Genomic DNA, 22,422 nt, shown 5'->3' on the forward strand with positions numbered 1-22,422 from the left:
ATAAAAATGAGTTCTTTGCGTAAAATTCCAATTCCATATACCAAGTTCAAAAGCCACACTTTGTATATTATACCAAACAAAAATAATTTTATTTATCGTAGCACAAAACGGAATCTAATTTGTTTATAATTTAAATATATTGTTAAATATTTAGTAAATAATTCGTTAATTGCTTGACCAAAAGTTATTGTTCTGATAATGTGCCAAACATGACTCATAAATACAAATTCCTCAATTTTCATTGGAGTCACATCATGTAACAAAAGTGATATCATATCAACAAACTTGAGACTGCTTTGTAAAATTTCTTTGCATAAATGTCAAAAAAATCCTTATTCTCATGGAATTTCGTCAGATTATTCAGTTTTTCTTTTATATTTCCCTCTTTTCTATTAACAAATTACACACTTGCTTCCTTCGTATTTCCATGGCATGACCATATATTTTATTCATATTTGAAAATATTTTAACTATTGAATTTTGTTCTGCAAAGGCTACTGTACCAATCTAACAAAACAGCAAAAAAGTTCAATATGATAATATCAGTGGCAAAGAGAAAATCAATGGTTACTTCCAAGACACCGATCAGATGTAAGCTTGTGGTGGATAACAAAATAATACACCAGGAAATGAAATTCAAATATCTGGGAATCGAAATATCTGGACACGGGGACGTGGAGACGGAAGTAAGAAAAACCAAGCTACAAGACCCTCAAGAGCAGCAGCATACCTGAATGACACAATCTGGCGAAATAAATACATTCGAACTGAAGCAAAAGCCCGCATATACAAGACCGCAATCAGACCTATACTATCCTATGCAGCAGAGACTCGACCTGAGACCTCTAAAACGAAACGGATATTGGAGATTACAGAAATGAAAATAGTTCGAAGAATAGCGGGAAGAACACTACTGGATAGAGAAAGGAGTGAAAACATAAGACGAACATGCGGGATAGATAATATCAATGACTGGGTACTGGATAGAAAGATAAAATGAGCACATTGACCGCATGACGGAAGAACGAATTGTCAAAATATCAAGGGTTAAATCACCAGCAGGAGAAAGAAGCATTGGAAGACCTAGGAAAAGATGGAGTGACAACATCCCAGGTGACTGAGCAGAGGCAATGATGTGAAGACATACAGGCAATGATGCTTATACACAGCAGGAAGAAGAAGAAGAATTTTGTTGTAAGAAGAAACAATAGTTTTTGCTTTCTTGAGAGCACGCTGCTCGTATAAAGTCCATCGTTTCTAGTTTATTTTTGTTTGGTTATAATGGCGTCTAAGTTTCATCTACTATGATAAATCAACGGACAAAATTCGGTGAATTACGTTTGGAGATATCCTAATGTACTTTCGAATTTTAATGAGATTATGTTAGTGAAAATTACTGCATACCTGTTCGATTAAAATATTTACTCCATAACCTATCTCATCTATTATTTTTTTTTTAACGAATAATAAGTACAAAAGATTTTATTAGCCTTTTCCGGAGTAGAAACAGTACATGACGGCTACTCAAAATCTGTGATCCTCACTTTCACAAGCCGATTACCTACTACAAATCATTCCATAGAACCAAGCACTTATAACATGATATTTACAAACTGATGGGTGTTGCTGGTTGGTCCACAATTCTTATCAAGAATAACTTCCAATTCCAAATCGAAATGGAACAAAATAATAAAATTCATTTTCTTGATAGCATATTATATAAAATTAACAATAACGTGGAATCAGAAAGGTAAACAAAACCAACTTGGTCTTCAAGATATTTGAACATCTATTTATATCATCCCTTGTGACAGGAAAGTTCAGTGATTATGAGTTTGATTATGATTGAGCTATCCAACTATCATATCTGGAATTTAGATGTTTAGCTATTCAAAAAGCAGAAATTGCATTAAAATAAAATAATTATCCTAAAACTAAAGATGAATATCAAATTCAAGAAAAGGATGAGCAGATACTATAATCAATAAAATAAACATCAAATCATAAAACATTATTCTTTACTATAATCACAAGAACTATATTTCACTTCATTTTGATATTCATGTTGTGGAGGCGATTTATTGATTAATATACTCGTAAATCGAAACGTCAATTTTTTACCTGTTTTTCAATCGGAAGATACCTTAAATCAAGACAATTTAGTTAAAAAAACATAGAAAACGTTTTAATGAATAAGAAAGAAGTTTTTTCAATTGTATCAAATATATTTTCTATTCATATCTACTTAACAACAAAAGCAACCTTCCTTATATAAGCATTAAAATAATCTATGTAAACAACACTTTTATTTTTCACCATTCTTTCATTTTTCTTATTGAAAGACGACAATAGTCTTTATAATAATGATAGTAGCAGTAATAGTACTTACAGTGAACAATAAGAGCTGCCTCTTGAAAATCTAGTTAACACTGATGTTGATTCTAAAGGAAAGTACGATGAAAATCGTACTCGTATCCTTGCAGGAAATATAATGTAGTCGGCTATTATAAATGATGATATAACCAAATTTATAATACACTTGGACACTCAATGTTAATTTGACTCAATATTTATTGTGCACAATATTTGCTCTGGCTACTCTCCATAACATATATTAATTCCAACGTACTTGTAATTTATTCTCATTATCCTCTTTTAGTTCTAATCCACATCTAATGGACTCTTTTTTGACTTGTCAAGCATATGATTTTCTCATTCCGTAACCTTTGCCTAGCCGTACTTTTTTTATCATTTAATCTATTATGGTGAATAACATGCAACTAAGCAAATATATTTATCTAATACCGCTTGGTATGGATTTCATTGGTTTAGCATGATTGTATAACCCAAAGAATAAAAAAGTACTACAGCGACAAACGAAAGTCTGCAAAGCTTACTAATGCTGGAAAAATAATGCCAAGCATCATTTATATGTTGTAACTATGTTACCATAAACTTTCGCTATTACTAGTCATCTTGAATATCTATGGAAAATTATGTACCAGGCAAAGTATTGATAAAAGTATAGTAAAACTGAACTTATGCCACAAACACCTCCAAAGAGGTTCCACCTCTTATGTTGAACTGACGACAAAATAGGGTATACCTATACATAGAGATTAATTGAAGGCAGGATGTTATAAAAAGAAGCGCACAGTGAAAAGATTTTTTAACTCAGTTAATCTACTTGATGAGATTCAGTATTCCCAGATATATATGGAATTCCCACTTAAATATTTGCAAAAAGTTTTTAGAGAAAAAGAAAATGAAAAGGAGTGAGTACGAATTTTTATCGAAATGAACCAGTACTAAAAATTGTGAATATTTGATGTCTAGCTTAACTCTTAACTATAGTTGTGGGTCCAATGGACCCAGGTTGAATTTTCAAAGTCCAGTATACGCCGCGCCGAACTCGTTTCCGCTTCTCAGTACCTTCATCCAGTATTCCAGAGCGCACACCGTGAGACGAACGCGTTTCGCTCTCCACTGCATAGGTGCGTATTAGCTATTACGCGGGTCCGTTGGACCCAGTACTAGAGATAGACTTCTGTATAGACTATTGGATATGAGTGCATTGAACACTTCACTCAACGGGGTCATGAAAGAAAACCTAAAATGACACGTATGATGTTCTTGAAAGGCCTTGCTCAGTCTTTATGTGAACCTTATATGAAATTGCAATGCTACAAGACTGCCCACACAACTGCGAATGAGCATTGCTGCAGCTCTAAAAATAGAGTTGACAGAAGCGGGACCTTCTGAATGGGACCATAAAATTAGATAGAAAGAAAAGAACGCGATCTTCATTCTGTTTGCCTGGGAAAAGAACTAAGACTGTGCATTAATGCACTAAGTGTATACAGCCCATACGCATGACTTGTGCAAATATCGTCTGTATTTCATGTAAGTAATTGAGTAGGTGTCAGATTTAAAAAAAAAAAAGTTTGAATATTTTTTTGTTTGCTTTATGAAAAAAGATACTTTATTTAGTAGAGAGAAAAATATACAAAATGTGAAACTTATTTTTTTTTGTTTTTATTTAGATTTTTATAAGCCAACTTATTCTGATGCTAGAAAAAACGACTGAGTTCCTATTGTTGATTTTGATAAATATAGATTCCTTGTACAACAAAATATTAGTTTTATTTAAAATAACTTGAAAAAATATGTATAATTTAATATTGTGGACATTTTAAAATGCATTGCTCCATTGGGACCACGATTATAGAAACGTAAGAGTTTTTCACCACTATAGTTAAGGGTTGAAACTTAAAAGCGAAAAGACACAATTCAAAGTAAAATATTTGTTTCATCTCCTACGGTAATTAGTTTTTAAAATGAAAAGGCTTAAAAGAGTTATTTTCAATGGCCTGCTTCGCTCGCAAAAGAATACACCTTTGTTAGTTTTGGAAAGATGTCGACAAAAGATGAAGAAAATATTGATTTACTTATGATAATCGAGTCTACAAAAAGAGTGCCAAGATATTGAAGAGATATGAATAAAAATCATTTGTTAAATGAGCGATATTGAACAATGTAAACTAAGTTGTAACATTTATCGCATATTCTAAGATTTCCCCATTTTCTTTTATGAGAATTCTAATGTACTTTTATTAAAAAATTTAATTTCTATGATTTATTGGGATAAGTAGAAATCAAAAGTAGTATAGGATAGATATGCCCCAATTTTGTTCTTTGAAATTTGTGGATCGATTATGACTCCAAAGTAGTCATTATTCTCCCATATTTTTAAGAGAATTAATAATTATGAACTGTGATTAAAATGGTTGCATTAAGCGTAATAACAAAAGGATTTGGTACGGTTTTGTTAACTTTTACATTTTACATTTTTACGGTTACAGCATTAATTGGGGGAGCAAATTACTACGAATAAGCCGGTAAAAAATTTTGGCCATGTCTTGTGATATTGTGAATATATTCATATACTAACTCTTAGGTACTTAGTGATAATACTATTAGTGTGGCATTCATCTTTTCATGTTTTGTTTATATGGAGTTGGCGTGGCAACTATTTTATTTTTATGTTCAGTGTTTGATCCAATCCTGTTTTTTACAATCACCACTTTTATTTATTGCTACTAATAAGACCTACGTACCTCATAATGAAATTACTAAGTGGATTGAATCAAATTGATACATATTTCATAAATGGCATTTTACATCTCATATTCAGGGCCTTATGATGCTTCATCACTACAGAATAGTCTGAAACGTATCTCAACAAGATATTTGTTTTGTTACTGAAAAACCAATAAAGTATTACAACTAATCGAGATATATCGATATGTAAACTATCAAAACATCGCTGATGCACGAGTAATCAACCATTAAACAGTTTAAAGAAATTAAAATAAAAAGCCGTGAGCAGCAGAGCTCCATACGAAAGTCGAATTTTTCGTCGAATGAAGAATTTAACTAATACACAAATAAATCTTTCCATAAAATGAATTTCTTGGAAATGATATCAATTCTCAATCTTATTTCTTTATAAGGAAAATTTGCTATTCCTCAATAACATTCAATTTCACAAGTTAACTCTCTTTCTCGAATGAAAATTCATAATTTCAATAGATCTGGTGGTCTCGAACCCTCTTGTTCAATTCCAATTGACAACAAAGAAAAAATTGTCATAAGTAAAAAAAATCACCCTAGCAACGATCATACTCGTATTATTCATTAAATAGGATGCGGTCCAATTCAACAATTACAACGATCAAAATGATTTTGGGCGTTTTGTGCTAGAAGAATTGAAGAAGAAAACTTTGAACTTGAGAAAGACAATTCTTCAACATCATCCCTACTTGCATGCGAAGTTCGAATCCTCTAGTTAAACTTTTTCTGGCCAAAAAATAAGAAAATATAACAAAAATGACCATAAAATGGAGAGGGGTGGAGATGGAAAGTTTCGACCTTAGACAGGAAATCATCTCGTAACTAATTGAACCTACATGTGAAATTTCATTTTTCAGTCGCTTTTCGTTTGACCTTTTTCATTTGTTTTCAACCAAACTCTAATAACATCAATCCGCCGCAAAAAAGCCATATATATATATATATACATATATATATATATATATATATATATATATATATATATATATATATATATATATATATATATATATACATATACATATATATGCTTTTCAGATAAAAGTATCCACCTTTAATAACTTTTGTAATACTGGTATTTAGAAAAAATCCAAAAACACGTCAATTTATGTTGGAAGGGGCAAGCATTATGGCTTATTTAAACTTACTGGAAAAGCCACCCCCTCACCCCTAGCAGCATCCCCTTTATTTTTTTAAATTACTTTTCATATTTTCTATGTAAAATTTGGATACTCCTCTTTGAGCTGATTTCAAAAATGTATAATACTTAGGTTAAAGTGGTTAGTTTATGAGATAAACAATTTTTCTTTTAAGAGCACAAATTTTACTTATTATTTACTTTCACCTTATTTGCCTGTACTAAAATGGGTTGTACAACAGTTCAAACTCTTTAATCTTTTTAACTGTGCTATTTATTCTACTTAAAAAATACAAACAACAAAAAACTCTACTTTTTATTAAAGTTTGACATTGTCAACTAGAATTTGTAGTCACTATTGATAGTGTAATTTGATACATTATTTATTTTGTTTCTCTGAAATGGTTTACTCTTTGCAAGAAATAATTGAAATTGTAGGTTTATACTACCAAAATAATAATTGTGCAGGAGCTGCTGATAGAATATTTAACGAATTACATGACGGAAGACATGCAACTCATAAGTATGTAATTCAACTGATGGAGAAATTTACCACAACAGGGTCTGTTTGCAATAAAGTGTATAAGCAAGAGGGACTCGTAAATAACGAAGCAATCCAAGTGGCAATTTTAGGGCAAGTCAGCTTAGAGGCTCAACAACCCCAATCGTTGTCAACAATAAGTAGAGCGATCGGTGTTTCATCTTCTACAGTTTTCCGAATTCTACATAAATTCAAGTACCACCCATACAAAGTTAAGTTGGTGCACGAGTTGAATGAAGATGATTTTGATCGTGGTCTAGAGTTTTGCGAATCAATGACGCAAATTATCAATAACAATCCACAATTGTTAAACAATATTTGCTTTTCTGATGAATGCTCATGGTCATTAAATGGCTTAGTAAGTAGGCATAATTGTAGATATTGGGCTGAAAGTGATCCACATATTATGCGTGAATTCCATACACAACATCCCCAAAAGTTAAACGTTTGGTGTGGTATCCTAGGTGACCACATTGTCGGACCTTTCTTCATCAACGGAAATTTAAATGGTGAATCATATCTTGAGTTACTCAGGGAAGGGGTTGACCCACGTATTACAACAATAATAGAAAATGATGATAACCTTTCCGAAGATTTACTGGTATTTCAACAAGACGGAGCTCCCCCGCACTATGCTATGCCTGTCCGACAATGTTTAAACGAAACATTCCCCGCTCGTTGGATAGGTAGAAGGGGGCAGATGATGGAGTGGCCACCTAGGTCACTGGATTTAACACCCCTAGACTTCTTTTTATGGGGGTATTTAAAAACAAAAGTTTATGCTACCCAACCAGAATCTCTGGATGATTTACGAGAGAGGATAGAAAATGAATGTCGACAATTAAATCCAGCCGTATTAAGCTATGTCAGAGAGGCATTTCAAAATAGATTATACCATTGTATGGAAGTGAATGGTACTCATTTTGAACACTTATTGTAACTTCATAATAAATAGCACAATTAAAAAGATTAAAGAGTTTGAACTGTTGTACAACCCATTTTAGTACAGGCAAATAAGGTGAAAGTAAATAATAAGTAAAATTTGTGCTCTTAAAAGAAAAATTGTTTATCTCATAAACTAACCACTTTAACCTACAAGTATTATACATTTTTGAAATCAGCTCAAAGAGGAGTATCAAAATTTACATAAAAAATATGAAAAGTGATTTAAAAAAATAAAGGGGATGCTGCTAGGGGTGAGGGGGTGGCTTTTCCAGTAAGTTTAAATAAGCCATAATGCTTGCCCCTTCCAACATAAATTGACGTGTTTTTGAATTTTCTCTAAATACCAGTATTACAAAAGTTATTAAAGGTGGATACTTTTATCTGAAAAGCACTGTATATATAAACTACAAACATTCGAAAAACCATCATAATCGTGTTCAGGAGGACTCAAAACATGGGAAAAATGATGTGCCCCCCATTTTTCTTCTAGTCATGCCTACCGTAATAGTCTAATTTTTCTTTGAAAAATTCGTCTAAAAACCTGGATATTTTGTCAATAGAATAGGCGTTCTGTTTTGCCACGACATCGTTAGGCTATACTTGGTCGGATATTTATTTTGCATCCACAGTACATATATTGCACCGTCTGATTTTAATTTTTTTCGGTGTTCACAAAATTTTTTCTATGGAAATTGAGCAATACAAGGAACATCAAAAATCATGTCGCCAAGTTTCCTCATACTAAACCACAAATAGAATTATAAGATTACACAAAAAAAGGCTAAAGGTGATGAATAGTAATGACACGTTCTCAAATAACACCTAACTATTTCATAAGTATCCGGAACGAACCTTATAAATTTTAGAATGTCGTTTGAAATTCCGTGTGTTCAAATTGAAACAATTGTTTTAATTAATAACTATTCGCTTCATATCCCATTAGCAAAATTATTTACAATAAAGCTTTCGAAAAATGCATGAAACATTGAATAATTATATTCACATTAATAATAAATCAATTAATACCCCAAATATTCCTATGTTATCTTAAAAATTTCTAAGACATGATCAACAAGCAGTTTCTCAGTAAATACCAGTGATAAGAAAGTTCAATAGTTCATTAGTAGATATTTTGATTAAATGAATAATCCCGTATATAAGGTCACTAGCATACAAATTATTCTTCAGTTGTAGTTTAGTTGACTTTGACAATCACAAATTTTTCAAAATGAACAGAGCTTTTGTTTTCGTCCTTATTGGCTTCCTTGCCATTCAGGTAAGTTAATTGTAATTATAAATAGGAATTCACTTTATTTATTTTTAGTGATATTTTAGTGTAATATTGGTTAAAATAATGCTATACTCGAATGATTCCACGAATATAAACTAAATCGTAAGAAAATTTGTTTCTACCTGCTAATTTGTAAATATGTAAATGCTTGGTAATTTAAAATTATTTAGCCATCCAAAACAGTCTTTAGCTTCTGCCTATTCCAATCTCTTTTTGTTAGATTAATCGAAATGCAAACTATTGGAAATTACTTTAATTATACAATTATATATTCAATTAAACTTAAAATTAGCTAGTTATAAAATTCTATACGACCTTGAAGAAATTTGTAATGTATTCGTAATTAATATCATATATGATTTGAATCATATCAAATCTTTATTTTTATTATTCCGAAGTCGCTTTTGGATTTTCAATCTCCTTTTTTTCATGTTACCTATATCGGAATTTTCTTTTTACAGTTTATATTATAGTATAATTAATAATTTATCGTATAGTTTATGAAATTATGATGTTATTGACACATTTACGAAATCTAAAACATAACTGTGATATAAATTGTCTTATATGACATTGACCATTGCAACGTCTTATCTGTTATTTGTAAATCAAGCACTGTTAAAGAATGTTTCATCATTTACGTAATTATTTATTTAATATAATCCATATTTTTATGACAAAAAATCACTGTAAATGGAAAAAATATGTCTATTTCAAAAATTGGCAAATTGTATAAGACCTACACGATTTTGAATCCCTTCACATTATCAAATTTATGTATATTTATTCTGTAAATACCGTTCAATGATAAACAAGTCTCTTTAGAAAATTCTTTGATAAAAATTTTTTAATGTTTTGTATGATATGGTCATAAATTTTCCCCAGCATAGGTTTAACATCACTCTTTTCAAAAATATTGCACAAAAAATATTGAGGACAAATGTTTCCGAGTATTGCTCAATTAAAAACAAATAAATACCAAATTTTGATTCAGTTTAGATATTTGAAAATAATAAGTCACGTTATAAGGCCAAGAAATAGCCTTAAAGTTAAGATCAGTATTTGATAGCATACTGAGCAAACTGAGCTAAAGTCAACTAATAAAAACAAGTCTAGAGTCGTACTTGAAATATAAGTTATAAGCCAAATTCAATCAAAATTTTAAGACAAAAATGTAGGTTGTACCTTTATTATTATATGTAATTATTATATTATTATATATAATTTATTTAATGTTTTTATATATTATAATTTTACCACATTAAGCCCCCCTTCCAACTGTAGCACTTTTCTCCAATTCATTGTAATCACCAAAATTATAGATAAATATCTCAAGCCTTATTTCAACCTGAACAGAAAAACCCTGCATCATAGGCCTATCTGCCATTTTACGTTAAAAGTTTTAGGATTCCGTACCATTCTAAAATTTTTATCAGATATATAGATAGAGACAAATGCTCTTACCACAGTTTTCCTTTTGTACTTAATAATTATTTTTTGTGAGCACTTTTAGACTAAGCTAATTCAATATGTTCACATTTTGAGCTACCTTGTATGTGATATTTATGCGTGTCTAACGTCACACTTTGCCAATTCGCATCTTTTTGAGGTCACTTTATTATAATTTGCTTCAATATAAAGTGTTTAGATTTAAGTTCGGAACTTGGGATATTTATTTCCGGTATAATTTATATTGATTTATAGATCACCAGTTGATTTTATCCTTATTTTGATATTCATGATGAAGGTGATCTATAGATCAATATAAATAAGCAAATTGTCAGTGTCAATATCATATTTTGATAAAGACAAAGAAAAATTGAAACGTCAAAATTTATCTTTCTTCTAAAAACTATCAAAAAAAACTAATTTTAAAACAGAAGAGACCTAAAATCAAGAACATTTAGATGCATTAATATATCAGAAGGTCTAAGAAATAAAAAATTGAATTTGTGACGTAATTTATCATTTACCAGAATCAAACTGATATATAATGAACGTACAGAAAAATTTTATTTCTCGTAATATTTCTTTAATGAACTCTCTGGTATGGACAATAAAGGTAATGAATTTTCCGTTATATCTTTTATCGACTTGAAGGTTCAGCAAGGGAAAATATGTAGATTTTTAAAGAATTGTTTCAATTTGATGTGTGTGATCAATTTATGAGACTAATATTTCAGACTCCAGGCTGGAAAATGATTTCTGTCACCATTTTCTTTATTTTAATGCTGTTCATATATTGTTTAAAGCAAAACCTTCATACTGATTTTCTTTTCCCAACGAATGACAAATTGAAAAATTGAAGCTACCAGGTTATTTTCTACATATATTGATTAGCCTTTTTTCATATTTTACAAAATAACAAAAGTAGCGGAGATATCAGCGGATATACTCGTATATCGTAGGTTATCATCCGTCGAGTAGTTGATTTACACGATTGAATCCATAATTTTAATCTGAATTCAATGGCTCGGAAAAATTACTTACTATATGAACCTCAATTTAAAAAAAAGTTGAAAATTTTTAAAGTCGTTATTTTTTATCATTTTTTCATATATTGTTTACTATATAGTTGAAATAGTTGAAATTGTTCACAACAGCGCACTTGTATAAGGAGAGTGTGCACTGCTTCGAAAAAACTTGTTTCAAGAAAATTGCGTTCAAAAAAAGTGTGACAGAAATAGTGAATGTGAAGCAGTATTAAACTAATTGAATCAACTTACCAATTAACAGCTCCTCCTCCAGCACCAAATTGCAAATCTTCTCCCGGCTGCAACTTTTTTTTCGTGCTTTTAGATCTTCTTCACCAACTGTGACCAACTATGAGATCTAATACTTTAACTGGCTTGATTGAATAAGTACAGCCAAGTATGCAGCGATTTCAATAGTTTTTATATAGCAATGCTAATGTTTTGGAGCCATATATCAAATAGTTGAATTAAAAATTGTGAATGACTTCCAAAGGACACTCACTAAATCGCTTACAACTTTTGAACGAATAGGAATTTAAGCCTATATACGTATCCTTTTAATGTATAGAGGAAAAACTGTTATGTATATATGTATGGATTTGGGGTCTCGTATACACTGCGACCGAGAGGGTCCCTATATTTGCTGCGATACTCAAGAGTCCATTGTTTACAGCTGATTCATCTATCCCACTCCTTTTAAAAAATGTAGAATGTGGAATGGCTTTAATTACCAGAGATCTTCGTCTTCTATTTCATACGCTCTCAGATGTAGTGCTCTGGAGTTCTTTAGTGTTTCACACTTCGAGAGAGAGAGCATACGTAAAAATTTTTTAAATATTTCATAAGTATTCTTTTGTGACCCTTTATATATATTTTTTTTCTTAAAAATTAAGATAATTTATTAGAATGTTTCTATGAATGAGCAGATCTTACCTTACCAAACTATTTTAAAAAACTCATGTTTTTTATTTGTTTATAGACCATTGAATGTAGACCAAAAGCAGGAGCCAAAAATACAGCAAATTCCGTTGAAGAAGGTGAGATATCAAAGAAAACTCAAGAGTTCATCAAAAAAGCTGACGAAATTATCTCTGGAACCGTACCTAACTCTCAACAAATTATTTCGAATATCGAACAAACCGGAGAAAAAGTTGCTAGTGGCATTAAAGAATTGAATGCTGCCATTACGAAAAAGGTAATTGAAAAAGAAGTATAATTTTGAACTAGCAAATATATATAGTTTAACATAAGAAAATTTCATAAATAAACTTTATTATATTGTTTTCCCTGCTTACTTTTTAGTGACGATAAAGCTTCAATAGTAGCCATTTTCATAACGACATGAAATATTATTTGTTTGGATTAACCAATATTATTGATTCTTCTAATAATCGTAGCATATTTATTAATATTAAATTATTCGGCTGAAGTTTCCCGAAGCATCACATAGTTAAGGTAACAATCTCTCAACGAGTTTAAGTTGTAATACCTAGCAAATATATACATATAAATTTGAGATCATACCAGGAAAATAAAATGTATGCAGTTCAATAACACAAACGGTTATGTTGAGGTAAAACAAGTAGAAAAGTACAATGACATCAACAATAAATCAAAATAAGAATAACAATGCGAAAACAAACTTTCGTCTAGAATGATAAACCTTCATGTAGGAAAAGAATGTGGCAAAATATTTATCAGATCATTTGTATAAAGCGTATTGATATATGGCTGGAGGCGACGAGAACGGAAATATAAAAGAAAACAACACAAAAACTTTATCAAAAATTTTAAAAGGGATCACAAGACAAATTTATTATCAGATTGTCTTCCAAGTCTTTAGTAGTTTATTGATATTCGTAATGAATTGATGTCAAATATTCGTCAAGTCAAGTGAAAAATATTAGTATAAATTCAAAGTAAAACCAGTTTATAGAATATTTTCATTAGCAACTACATTTTCACATGCTAACAACTTTCCAAATTATGGAACTTATTCAAATTTCGCCATGCGACAATGCCAAGAAAACTACTGAAATGTTTCAATAATTGTACAAAATCATTCAAAATAATGTTTTCATTTTCCATTCATTACAAAATGATGTAGTTCATGATAATAGATACTTAAAATTGAAAAATTGACTCATTTTTTGTGGTCCCCAATATTAGGTTTATATCCAATATATTTAACCTTGTTCGCATGTCGTTGAAACAGTCCTGAAATTTAGCGTTCGCATTACATCCAATATTGCTTTATGTGGTTATTTTAATCTCAGTTATAACCATATTAATCCAATTAACGGATCTTTTATTTGAGGTTTATCACTGAAAATTGCGATAACCTGTATGGAATTTCATAATTACTACAGCTGTATTTTACTATACAATATGTATGCATGTCAGAATATCAGCGACGTGAGTTCCCTATGTTGAATATTAAAAAGTGTAAATTAAGTATTCATGATTATATCAAAATAAAATATATTTCACATGCAACCTCGAACTTTAACGTGTTAACTCATAGAATTAATCTTCCCTTTAATAATTACAGATATCTGAAAACAGAGAACCCATTGATAATTTCTTGCAACAACTTTCCACTGACTTGCATACTGCACATGAAAAAATTCAAGCACAAGTTTTGGGACCAAATGGAGAAAAGAAAGCTGCCGAACTCAAAGATAATTTAACTCAACAGCTTAAAGATGTTGCAGCTAAAATTGATCAATTTAACAGCAATATCAAACCAGAAGCAGACAGTAAGTGAAATTTTTTATCATAATTTTCGATTAATAAGAACCTTGTCTTACGTAACTTGAGTTCAATCCACGTCATCCCATGAAAAGAAAATTTTGACTCATTCCAATTTACCTAATAATCAATATACTACAAGTTGTTTACAAGAAAAACTGACTTAGAGCAATATCGCAAATCTGCAGGTCAAGTGAATTTATCAAACATCAGTTTGTATCAAAATTTCTAGTTTAAGAGAAATTTATATTCGATCATCCGATGGCTGATTAGATATCGTAACGTGCTTGTTGGATCATTGAATCTCTTTGGACGTGTCGTGGTACCCAGAGACGCGATTCAAATGGCTTCCCACTGACCACGGAGTTGTACCGTGAGTTGGGGAGGAAGCCGGGTCAATATAATCCAACTCACATCAGTGTCTGGAGTACACAGCCATGAAAAAAGACTATGACATAAGCTGTATAGTTGAATAGGCATGTCGAAATTCACATACATAATTGTTTTTATGTATTAATTCAATACAATTCTCTACTCTGGTTTTACAGATATGAAATATTCATTTTGAGCTTTCTAGATTCATTTAATCATTTTCTCTATTTCTTCTCTTGACTTTCAAGACTTAACCCTTCCATAGATCTGCAGCCCATTTGTTATTCTCCAGTTCGTAGTATCTGTAAGTTTCCGTAATCTACATGTAGATGTAGAAAATAGTATATTATTCATTGAACAAGTAATAATGACTATTACTCATGAGGATGATTTTTTCCCACAAACGTAGGGAACAAACACAATATCTTATCAATTTTTGTCTAATTGATAATTATCATAAATGATAATATTACTACAGTTATTACAAGTAGGAGATGAATTTTCTTCACCCGTTGTATTGTGAGTATTACTGGCGGTAGTTGTAATATTGTCAACACTTTGTATGGTGTGGTTATTCTTGTTAATTACTTTCATAATTTTTATTCTTCGTTATATGTTGATGGAACCTTTTGCAGATTGATTTCCATCTTCCTAGTTTTTTCACAGCTGGTATCTCACCATCCTATCCTCGCTCACGCAAATAGTTACAGATGATCAACGAAATGCAGTTTTCATCTACTTTTATCAAAACAATGCAGTATGATTTGATTTTAGTGACTTTTGACTTAGCCATTAAATGATATTATTCTATTCAATTATCGGACAATATTATTCAATAGACGATAGTAGTCATTGTCAATATTCTCTTAGTAATCCACAGATTATGTGATTAAATAGATTAGATCGTCTGGGGCGTCGTTTTCGCTTTTCATTTATTTATACCGAAAAAAAAGTTGCTTACAAAATACGTAGATTTCAAAGACTGAAAGAGCTTGGCTTGCTCGCAGAATCTGCAGTCGTTGTCATCTGCTATACTCATTGTATTTGAGTGGTATCTCACGGAAGAGTGACCAGTGACAAGACCAGTTTATTGTCCTTTCTGTATTTATTATTTATTATGTATTTATTGAGTATTTTATCCAGTAAGACTCCATCTGATCTTTTAAAGTTAAGATGTTAATGTATTATCAGGACACAGTAGGACTCTGGTTCAAAATAAGCAGTCGTTTTTCTTTATTGTGAAGACTACCTGCTTTCTCATTGCCTGGTAGCGACATCAAACTTACTTTTTGTTTGTTAACTAGTACTTTGTGAGTTTTTTCACACTCCCACGCCAGCTTTGACGTCATTAAATTGCCTTTAGGGTATTCAAGGCATTGGCTATAGTAGTATGCTTTCGATTGAGAAATACCCAATCCATCTCCGGACCATTTGTATGCTCCAAAAATGTATTTCGAACTTACGAAAGATCTTTATTGTTACATGATCGTCAGTCATTAATTACCACTTCGAATGGGATGCATTTGGTTTATCACCGGTTTCTAGCTTCATCGATTCTAGAAACCTTAGGTGACCTATCAAGTTCTATGAGTTAGTTTTCTCCATTTAAATTAGACGTTAAATGATGTAGATTTAGCAGCACTTCTAAGGCTACAGAAGGGCATGTTGATATGGCCTCTTCAATAACCAAAAAAATCAGCTTTGAATTTTGTTCAGTTTTAGTAAGTCGTTGAGTCCAGCCAACAAACAAGCGATGCGTATGTGATTATGGGTTTGTTAACCGTTTAGTATTAAGTAAATATTAGGTTTAAGTTTAGTAAATTTAGGTTTAAGCCTCATGTGTTGACTATAAACTTGAGATGCATAAATTATATTGTAGTTGTACATAAAATATTTCATGTGAAATTGATTACAAATTCTTTATTTTCAGAAATCAAAAATGACGTTCTTGGTGCCCTCAACGCTTTTTTGACTAAAGCTGAAGAAGCAGCAACCACCCTCAAAAAAGCAGTATCCGATGCCAAAACTAAATAAATTAACATCGTAAGAATTTTTACTTGAATGTATTCAATAAAATATAAACAAATATTGCATTTTCTTATTCTCCTATGACTTTAGTATTCAGTAAATTGAACAAATTTTTGAATAAATAATGGGAATCATCACTGCTTTAATGTGTTTCTTACCTTGCCCTATTTGAACCCAATTATCGAATATAACGAAACAAAACACTTTTATCGTCACTCGGGGCGAAAGTAAGTGAAGATTAGGCATTCTTCGCTAGACATCAGGATATTGGTCGAATTCTACTGCTTGGTGCTGTGGATCCTCTATTGTAGTTGGAATGTATATGTGCTTATGTGCTTCTACGATTAAATCTTCGACTTTGAATATATGTCTGTTTGAAGAAAAATTCCGCTCTTTCTAAAACCGTTTACGGCTTTTTCCCCACTTTGAACTTTCCAAAAAGTTCACTAATGTCAAAGAACAACCTAAGTAAATTTACATTTTATTTAACACTTTAACGACCGGGTAAATAAGGACGTACGGACCAGATACATTTTATTTCAAAAACTATTTCAAAAACATTAAAAACGTACTTTTAACAAAAATTAAAAAATTTTTCTGCAAATTAATTATGTGTCCATTTTTGGTACATGCGGTCACGTTCCACATTGGGTAGTAATACCATTTTTATAGCAAAGTTTATTGCTCCAATAGCCGCGTAATTTGGGTTTTTTGTCTAAACCCATCCAAACAGTCAGCCCCAAAAACCATTTTAGCTCTGTACACGTTAAATCTTTCCAATTAGCAATCAAAAGAATGTTTTGTAATTTTTTCGTCAATGATACCCTCAACAAATTTTTGAAAAGATAGTACTTATTTGATTCCTGCACAAGCAGATCTATAATATTTTGATCAACGAATAAATAATAAAAATCAAGTGGTGTAGATAGTGTTCTTAGATGTGTAGTAACAGTAATATCTTCTACCGGTTTATATGTAAATTTATTCAAATTAAGGCGATATGTCATTTCCTACTTAATGTTTACATCTGGTGTGTTACGTGAATTATTAGCAGCTAAATCAGAATCAATATTATCTGATTCGACATACCTAGACTCATATCCATCGAGCACAACCTCTTCTTCAATATATCTACTTGTCGATGGAACTGGCTCTGTTGATGGTATTATATTTGATATTTTCATTTTTTTAGGTTTACCTGAATAAACATATTTTCCTCTCCTTTTATGTACCAAGTCACTGTCATTAGAGTCAATATCACTATCATCTAGATCATAACTTTTACCGTACAAACTATCATCGCTATAAAAATCACTATTTTCTAATATTTCTTCTAGTTCTTTTTGTGTTAAATTAATGAAATTAATTAATGAAATTAATAGTATATTTTCATAACCTCAAAAGTCTTCTATATGTCAAATAAGTTATAACCTGATGCAAATGAATATTTACTCAGGCCCAGACGAATCATTCCGCCGAGCTATTTCAATGTAGCTGTGCATCTCTCGTCGCCACAGTCGAAAATACAACAGCATAGTCTGTGCCCAATTATGACCACAAAGTCTGGAAGAAAATTTTGCAGTGCCCCAATTTGGTGCACATGATCGTTAAAGTGTTAGTTGATAAATAAATGTCAACTTTTTGTATCATAGAGAAACCATAATTACAAATTTCCGAAATGAGCTGTTTCTGCTCTTTCTAATAGTAATAGCAATTATGTTATATTTCTGTCATCACACCGGAAAGCAACAAGTTACATACTTCATCATGACGACAAGCACCGGCTACTCCTATTGCCAAAACAGAAGACTTTCTATACTTATAATTGACGCTTTGCTTGTGAATATAACTTACTGAACTTAAAAATGGTTGTGCCAATGTTCTCTCTCCGCAAAAGCGTGGCCCTCAAATTCGAATAATGAGCTTTTTCGTCTGTTGAATATTTTTGAAAATGAGCTTTAAAAAATAAAAAGTTTTAAATTAAAAACTTTTGATTTTTCCGGCAATAGTTCATCACAGCTCATGGTGCTAATTCTCTCATTCAGTCACTGTTACCTATTTATACTATCAAGTTCCATTACTAGGTTCAATTTTTAAATTTTACCTTAAAGTTGGCTAGTAGTAGAAAAAATAGGATACACTTCAAGATAGGGATGACATTTTCTTTTCGCTAAGATATTTGGAACATTTCATAACTTTATTGGATCATTAGTTGAAGGACACATTAATTAATAACTTTCCACATAGCTAACGAATTAAATATTCATAAATTTCCAATTTTTCCATATAACAGAATAGTCATCCATGGTAATAGAGTTTATTTTCATACCAAAAAGTAGTATTCCAGACCGCAGACCAATATATAGAAATTATAATAATGTTTTATGAAATAATTTTGATCTTTTTGTTTAAAACTTATAACTTCATAACTAGTAAATGCAATTTATTAATCTACCTATAATTATTCTAAATTTTGTACCGCTTTATTATAAATAGTTAACGTACGCTCTGTTACCATAAATATTTGGCAAACGCCAAGAGATGTCCTCACTTTTTCAACGAAAACAGTTGCGTTATTATTTTATTGTTTTATCGTTAGTTAGTTATTTTTGTTACAAGTGAGGAGGGAGGTATATAAACCAGTTATCCGTTGGCTGTTTTAAAGTAAGTATATCTATATTTCTATACAAAGTTATTATTTCAAAGTTGCTCTTATGGAATAGTTATTTTTTATGTATTTATTATCACAATAACATTTTGTTTGAATTGTAAAAAAGGGAAGTGTTAAATTCACTACTCAGTTACTGCACAACTCTGTTACTACTATATAGTAACTGAGTTGTAGACTGTTAACAGATTTGCTATTACTCAACTGTTCAAAGCTTCGTTGGTTGTTATGTCAGCGACACTATAGGGAGAAGTGTAAACTAAATCCAGAAAAAGAAGCAGAAGCTAAAAGAAAGTGAGAGATATCATAAAAATAAACGCTCGGTAAGAGACATGTCTCCACGTGAGCATAGATTATGGAAAATAAGTGGTGAGCTGGAAATGCCAAAGAAAAAAATCACCAAAGAGCACTGTGAATAGTTATGAATACCCCGGAATCAAAGCCTGGAGCTGAAACACTATTACCAATTACATCTGGTTATTCACCAAGCTTTGCCATTGCTCGTCGACTCTCTGTTCCTTTGCCTCCGACTCCAAGATATAGTAGTGCAAGTCCCAAAGAATCTGCAAAAGCTCGCAGTAGAAAAAGAGACAAAAGAGATAGATCCAAACTATTTAGAGAAAATTTCTTTTATTTATTTATACTAATAGTAATAGAAAAGTTTTAATAACTCGTAATGTTAAAATGTTGTAAGCTGGTTGATGTGTAATCGACTGTTGTCGAATAAAAAGCGGATGAAAGTTCAAATACTTTAGTGACTGGGCACTAAAAATTTTATCAATATAAAATTACAGAATATTCCTTTACCTATCAATTAATAAACCGAAGAACTTTGAAGTTATTTATTCAACAAATGGATCTTATACAATGATTCATAACTTTTTTATGTTGAGGGAGTTTGTGCCTTTAGTTTGTCATAAGCTTCTTGTCCTGTTTCTTGAATTTTTTTTCCAAGATCACTAAAAGCTCTACCAGTTTCTTGAACGATTTCACTGTTCTGAAAATAATACAATCACTAGTTAACAAATTTTCTAATTACGGAATATATAAAAATAGAAATAATTTATCCGGTCCATAAAGACAAAAATAAGTCATAACTCAGCCAAAATTCGCATAGAGCTGAAAATTTGCAGAGACATTGAATACATCATTATAAATGAAATGTCAAAAATCCCCTTCGATCCTACTTCTGCAAAAAAATTTATTCATTAAAATGCAGGTCATATATAAATGAAGCTAAGAAACTATTGGTTTGTGTTAATTACACCATAAACGATTGCATTTGATGGTTATACTAATCATACGAAATTTATTGAAGCTGTAGAACAACATCGTTGGAGTACAAAAACATCTTCATCTGTTGATATCGTTTTTGATCGATCTATATAAATTCCAACAAACCAATAACAATTTCTTGTAAATACTCACAATAAGTCCCGCTTCATTTCAATGTTGTTTGAAGAATTTACAGCTGATGATATTCCAATAAAACAAACTGATAATGATGCTGAAGTCGTTATAAATTGAAACAGCAATAGAACCATGGAAAAGTTCAAATACAACAGTCGTTGTTGGCGAAGATGTTAATTTGTTATGTTACTGACTGCATGGACTCCAAATGATAAAATTATTCACTTTTTAAAACTTGGGAAAGCTGAAGTACAATCAACAATATATTCATAACTGCGTATCCGAAAAGTCAAGCTCATATTTTATTTTTACAAGCAATAACTGGTTGCGATAATCAGAAATTTTTTAAAGATATCATTGTTCAAATTGTTCGAAAAATGTAATGATTTAGTTGATTGCGCAGAATTATTTACAAAGATTGTCTCTTCTCAACACGACATCGTTACAAATGGAATTCGTTTTCTTCTTGTATTGTATAGTGCTCCAAAAAAATTGATTCCATAGACAAATATAGATATTTGAGATTTGTCAAATCTGCATGGAACAATAAAACAGTACAGTTGTCATGTCTGACTCGAAAATCTGCTTCTATCTCTCAACACTTGTATCGTGTGTATTATCAAGTTCAATTGTGACTAGGTAATGAGTTGGACCCATAAGGATGGGGTTGGAAATTAACAGATAACTATTAGGAGCCAATTAAAACATTACTCCCTCCTGCTCCAGAAAAGCTGCTTAATACTATTTTTTGTAAATGCAAGATGGATTGTAGTGAGAATTGAGGTTGTCAATAAGTGGGATTATTTTGTTCACCAATATGCATCAATTGTGACTTGCTACAATATTGAATCAAATAAAACAGATGAAGATATTTATGATATTAATGAAGAGACAATTGATGCATCCCTTTTCTTAGAACAGCGAACAGAAATTCTACGAGAAGAAAAAAATGAAGGCGAAGAAATAATTGTCGAAGTAGAATTGGACAATGATCTAATATAACATGTAGGAGAAAACAACCTATTCCACTTTGATGGCAATATTACCATTCTTTCAATCAATACAATACGATCTAATAAAACTTTCTTGAATACAAAAGATCGTGGATTATACCTAGTGGGGAAACCACGATAAAAAAATGCGCCAAGGACATTACCTCAAAGGTGGTGTGGAAATGTGTGCATATTATGTAAAATATAAATTTTCCAATGATTAAAACCGCGATAACTCACGAATGGTGAGTTGTATGAGAAAAAGTGATTGGACCATTTTTGTAGAAAACTCTATGTTCTACAACTATTGGAAAAATAATAACAAATAATGGAAAAAAACTTTTGATCTTAAATAAAATTATTTGCAGAAGTAGGATCGAAGGGGATTTTTGACATTCTATTTATAATGATGTATTCAACGTCTCTGCCAATTTTCTGCTCTATGCGAATTTTGTCTAATTCGATTATCTATTTTGACTGGAATGTTACTTATCAGCAGTATTTTGTATTGAATATTTTATGACAGGACTAGTACCCTAACGCTCTGTATATACTTGCAAAATATCGCCCGGTAGGTGTTAGCAAACAAGTCCTCCCTAATGTGTTAACATTTTTAACATTTCATGTATGTAACAGGTTAATATATGACGTTTAATTCCAGTTAAAACAGTTTGATCTA

The 22,422-nt window shown here is 31.1% G+C and overlaps 1 protein-coding gene across 1 annotated transcript; it reads left to right on the forward strand.

Annotated features, from left to right (window-relative positions):
- Positions 1-8,884: 8,884 nt before the first annotated feature.
- Positions 8,885-16,733, forward strand: LOC130447435 (uncharacterized). Its single transcript, XM_056784248.1, has 4 exons — positions 8,885-9,033; positions 12,502-12,717; positions 14,074-14,281; positions 16,576-16,733. Exons 1-4 carry the CDS (start codon positions 8,986-8,988, stop codon positions 16,677-16,679), a joined length of 576 nt encoding a protein of 191 aa, XP_056640226.1. The 5' UTR covers positions 8,885-8,985; the 3' UTR covers positions 16,680-16,733.
- Positions 16,734-22,422: the final 5,689 nt, after the last annotated feature.

The sequence above is a fragment of the Diorhabda sublineata genome, chromosome 8 (genome assembly GCF_026230105.1).
Source record: "Diorhabda sublineata isolate icDioSubl1.1 chromosome 8, icDioSubl1.1, whole genome shotgun sequence".
Lineage (NCBI taxonomy): Eukaryota > Metazoa > Arthropoda > Insecta > Coleoptera > Chrysomelidae > Diorhabda > Diorhabda sublineata.

Coding starts and splice junctions, on each gene's coding strand:
- LOC130447435 (XM_056784248.1), top strand. CDS start 8,986: ATGAACAGAGCTTTTGTTTTCGTCCTTATTGGCTTCCTTGCCATTCAG. Junction 9,034..12,501: donor TTGGCTTCCTTGCCATTCAG/GTAAGTTAATTG, acceptor ATTTGTTTATAG/ACCATTGAATGTAGACCAAA. Junction 14,282..16,575: donor TATCAAACCAGAAGCAGACA/GTAAGTGAAATT, acceptor CTTTATTTTCAG/AAATCAAAAATGACGTTCTT.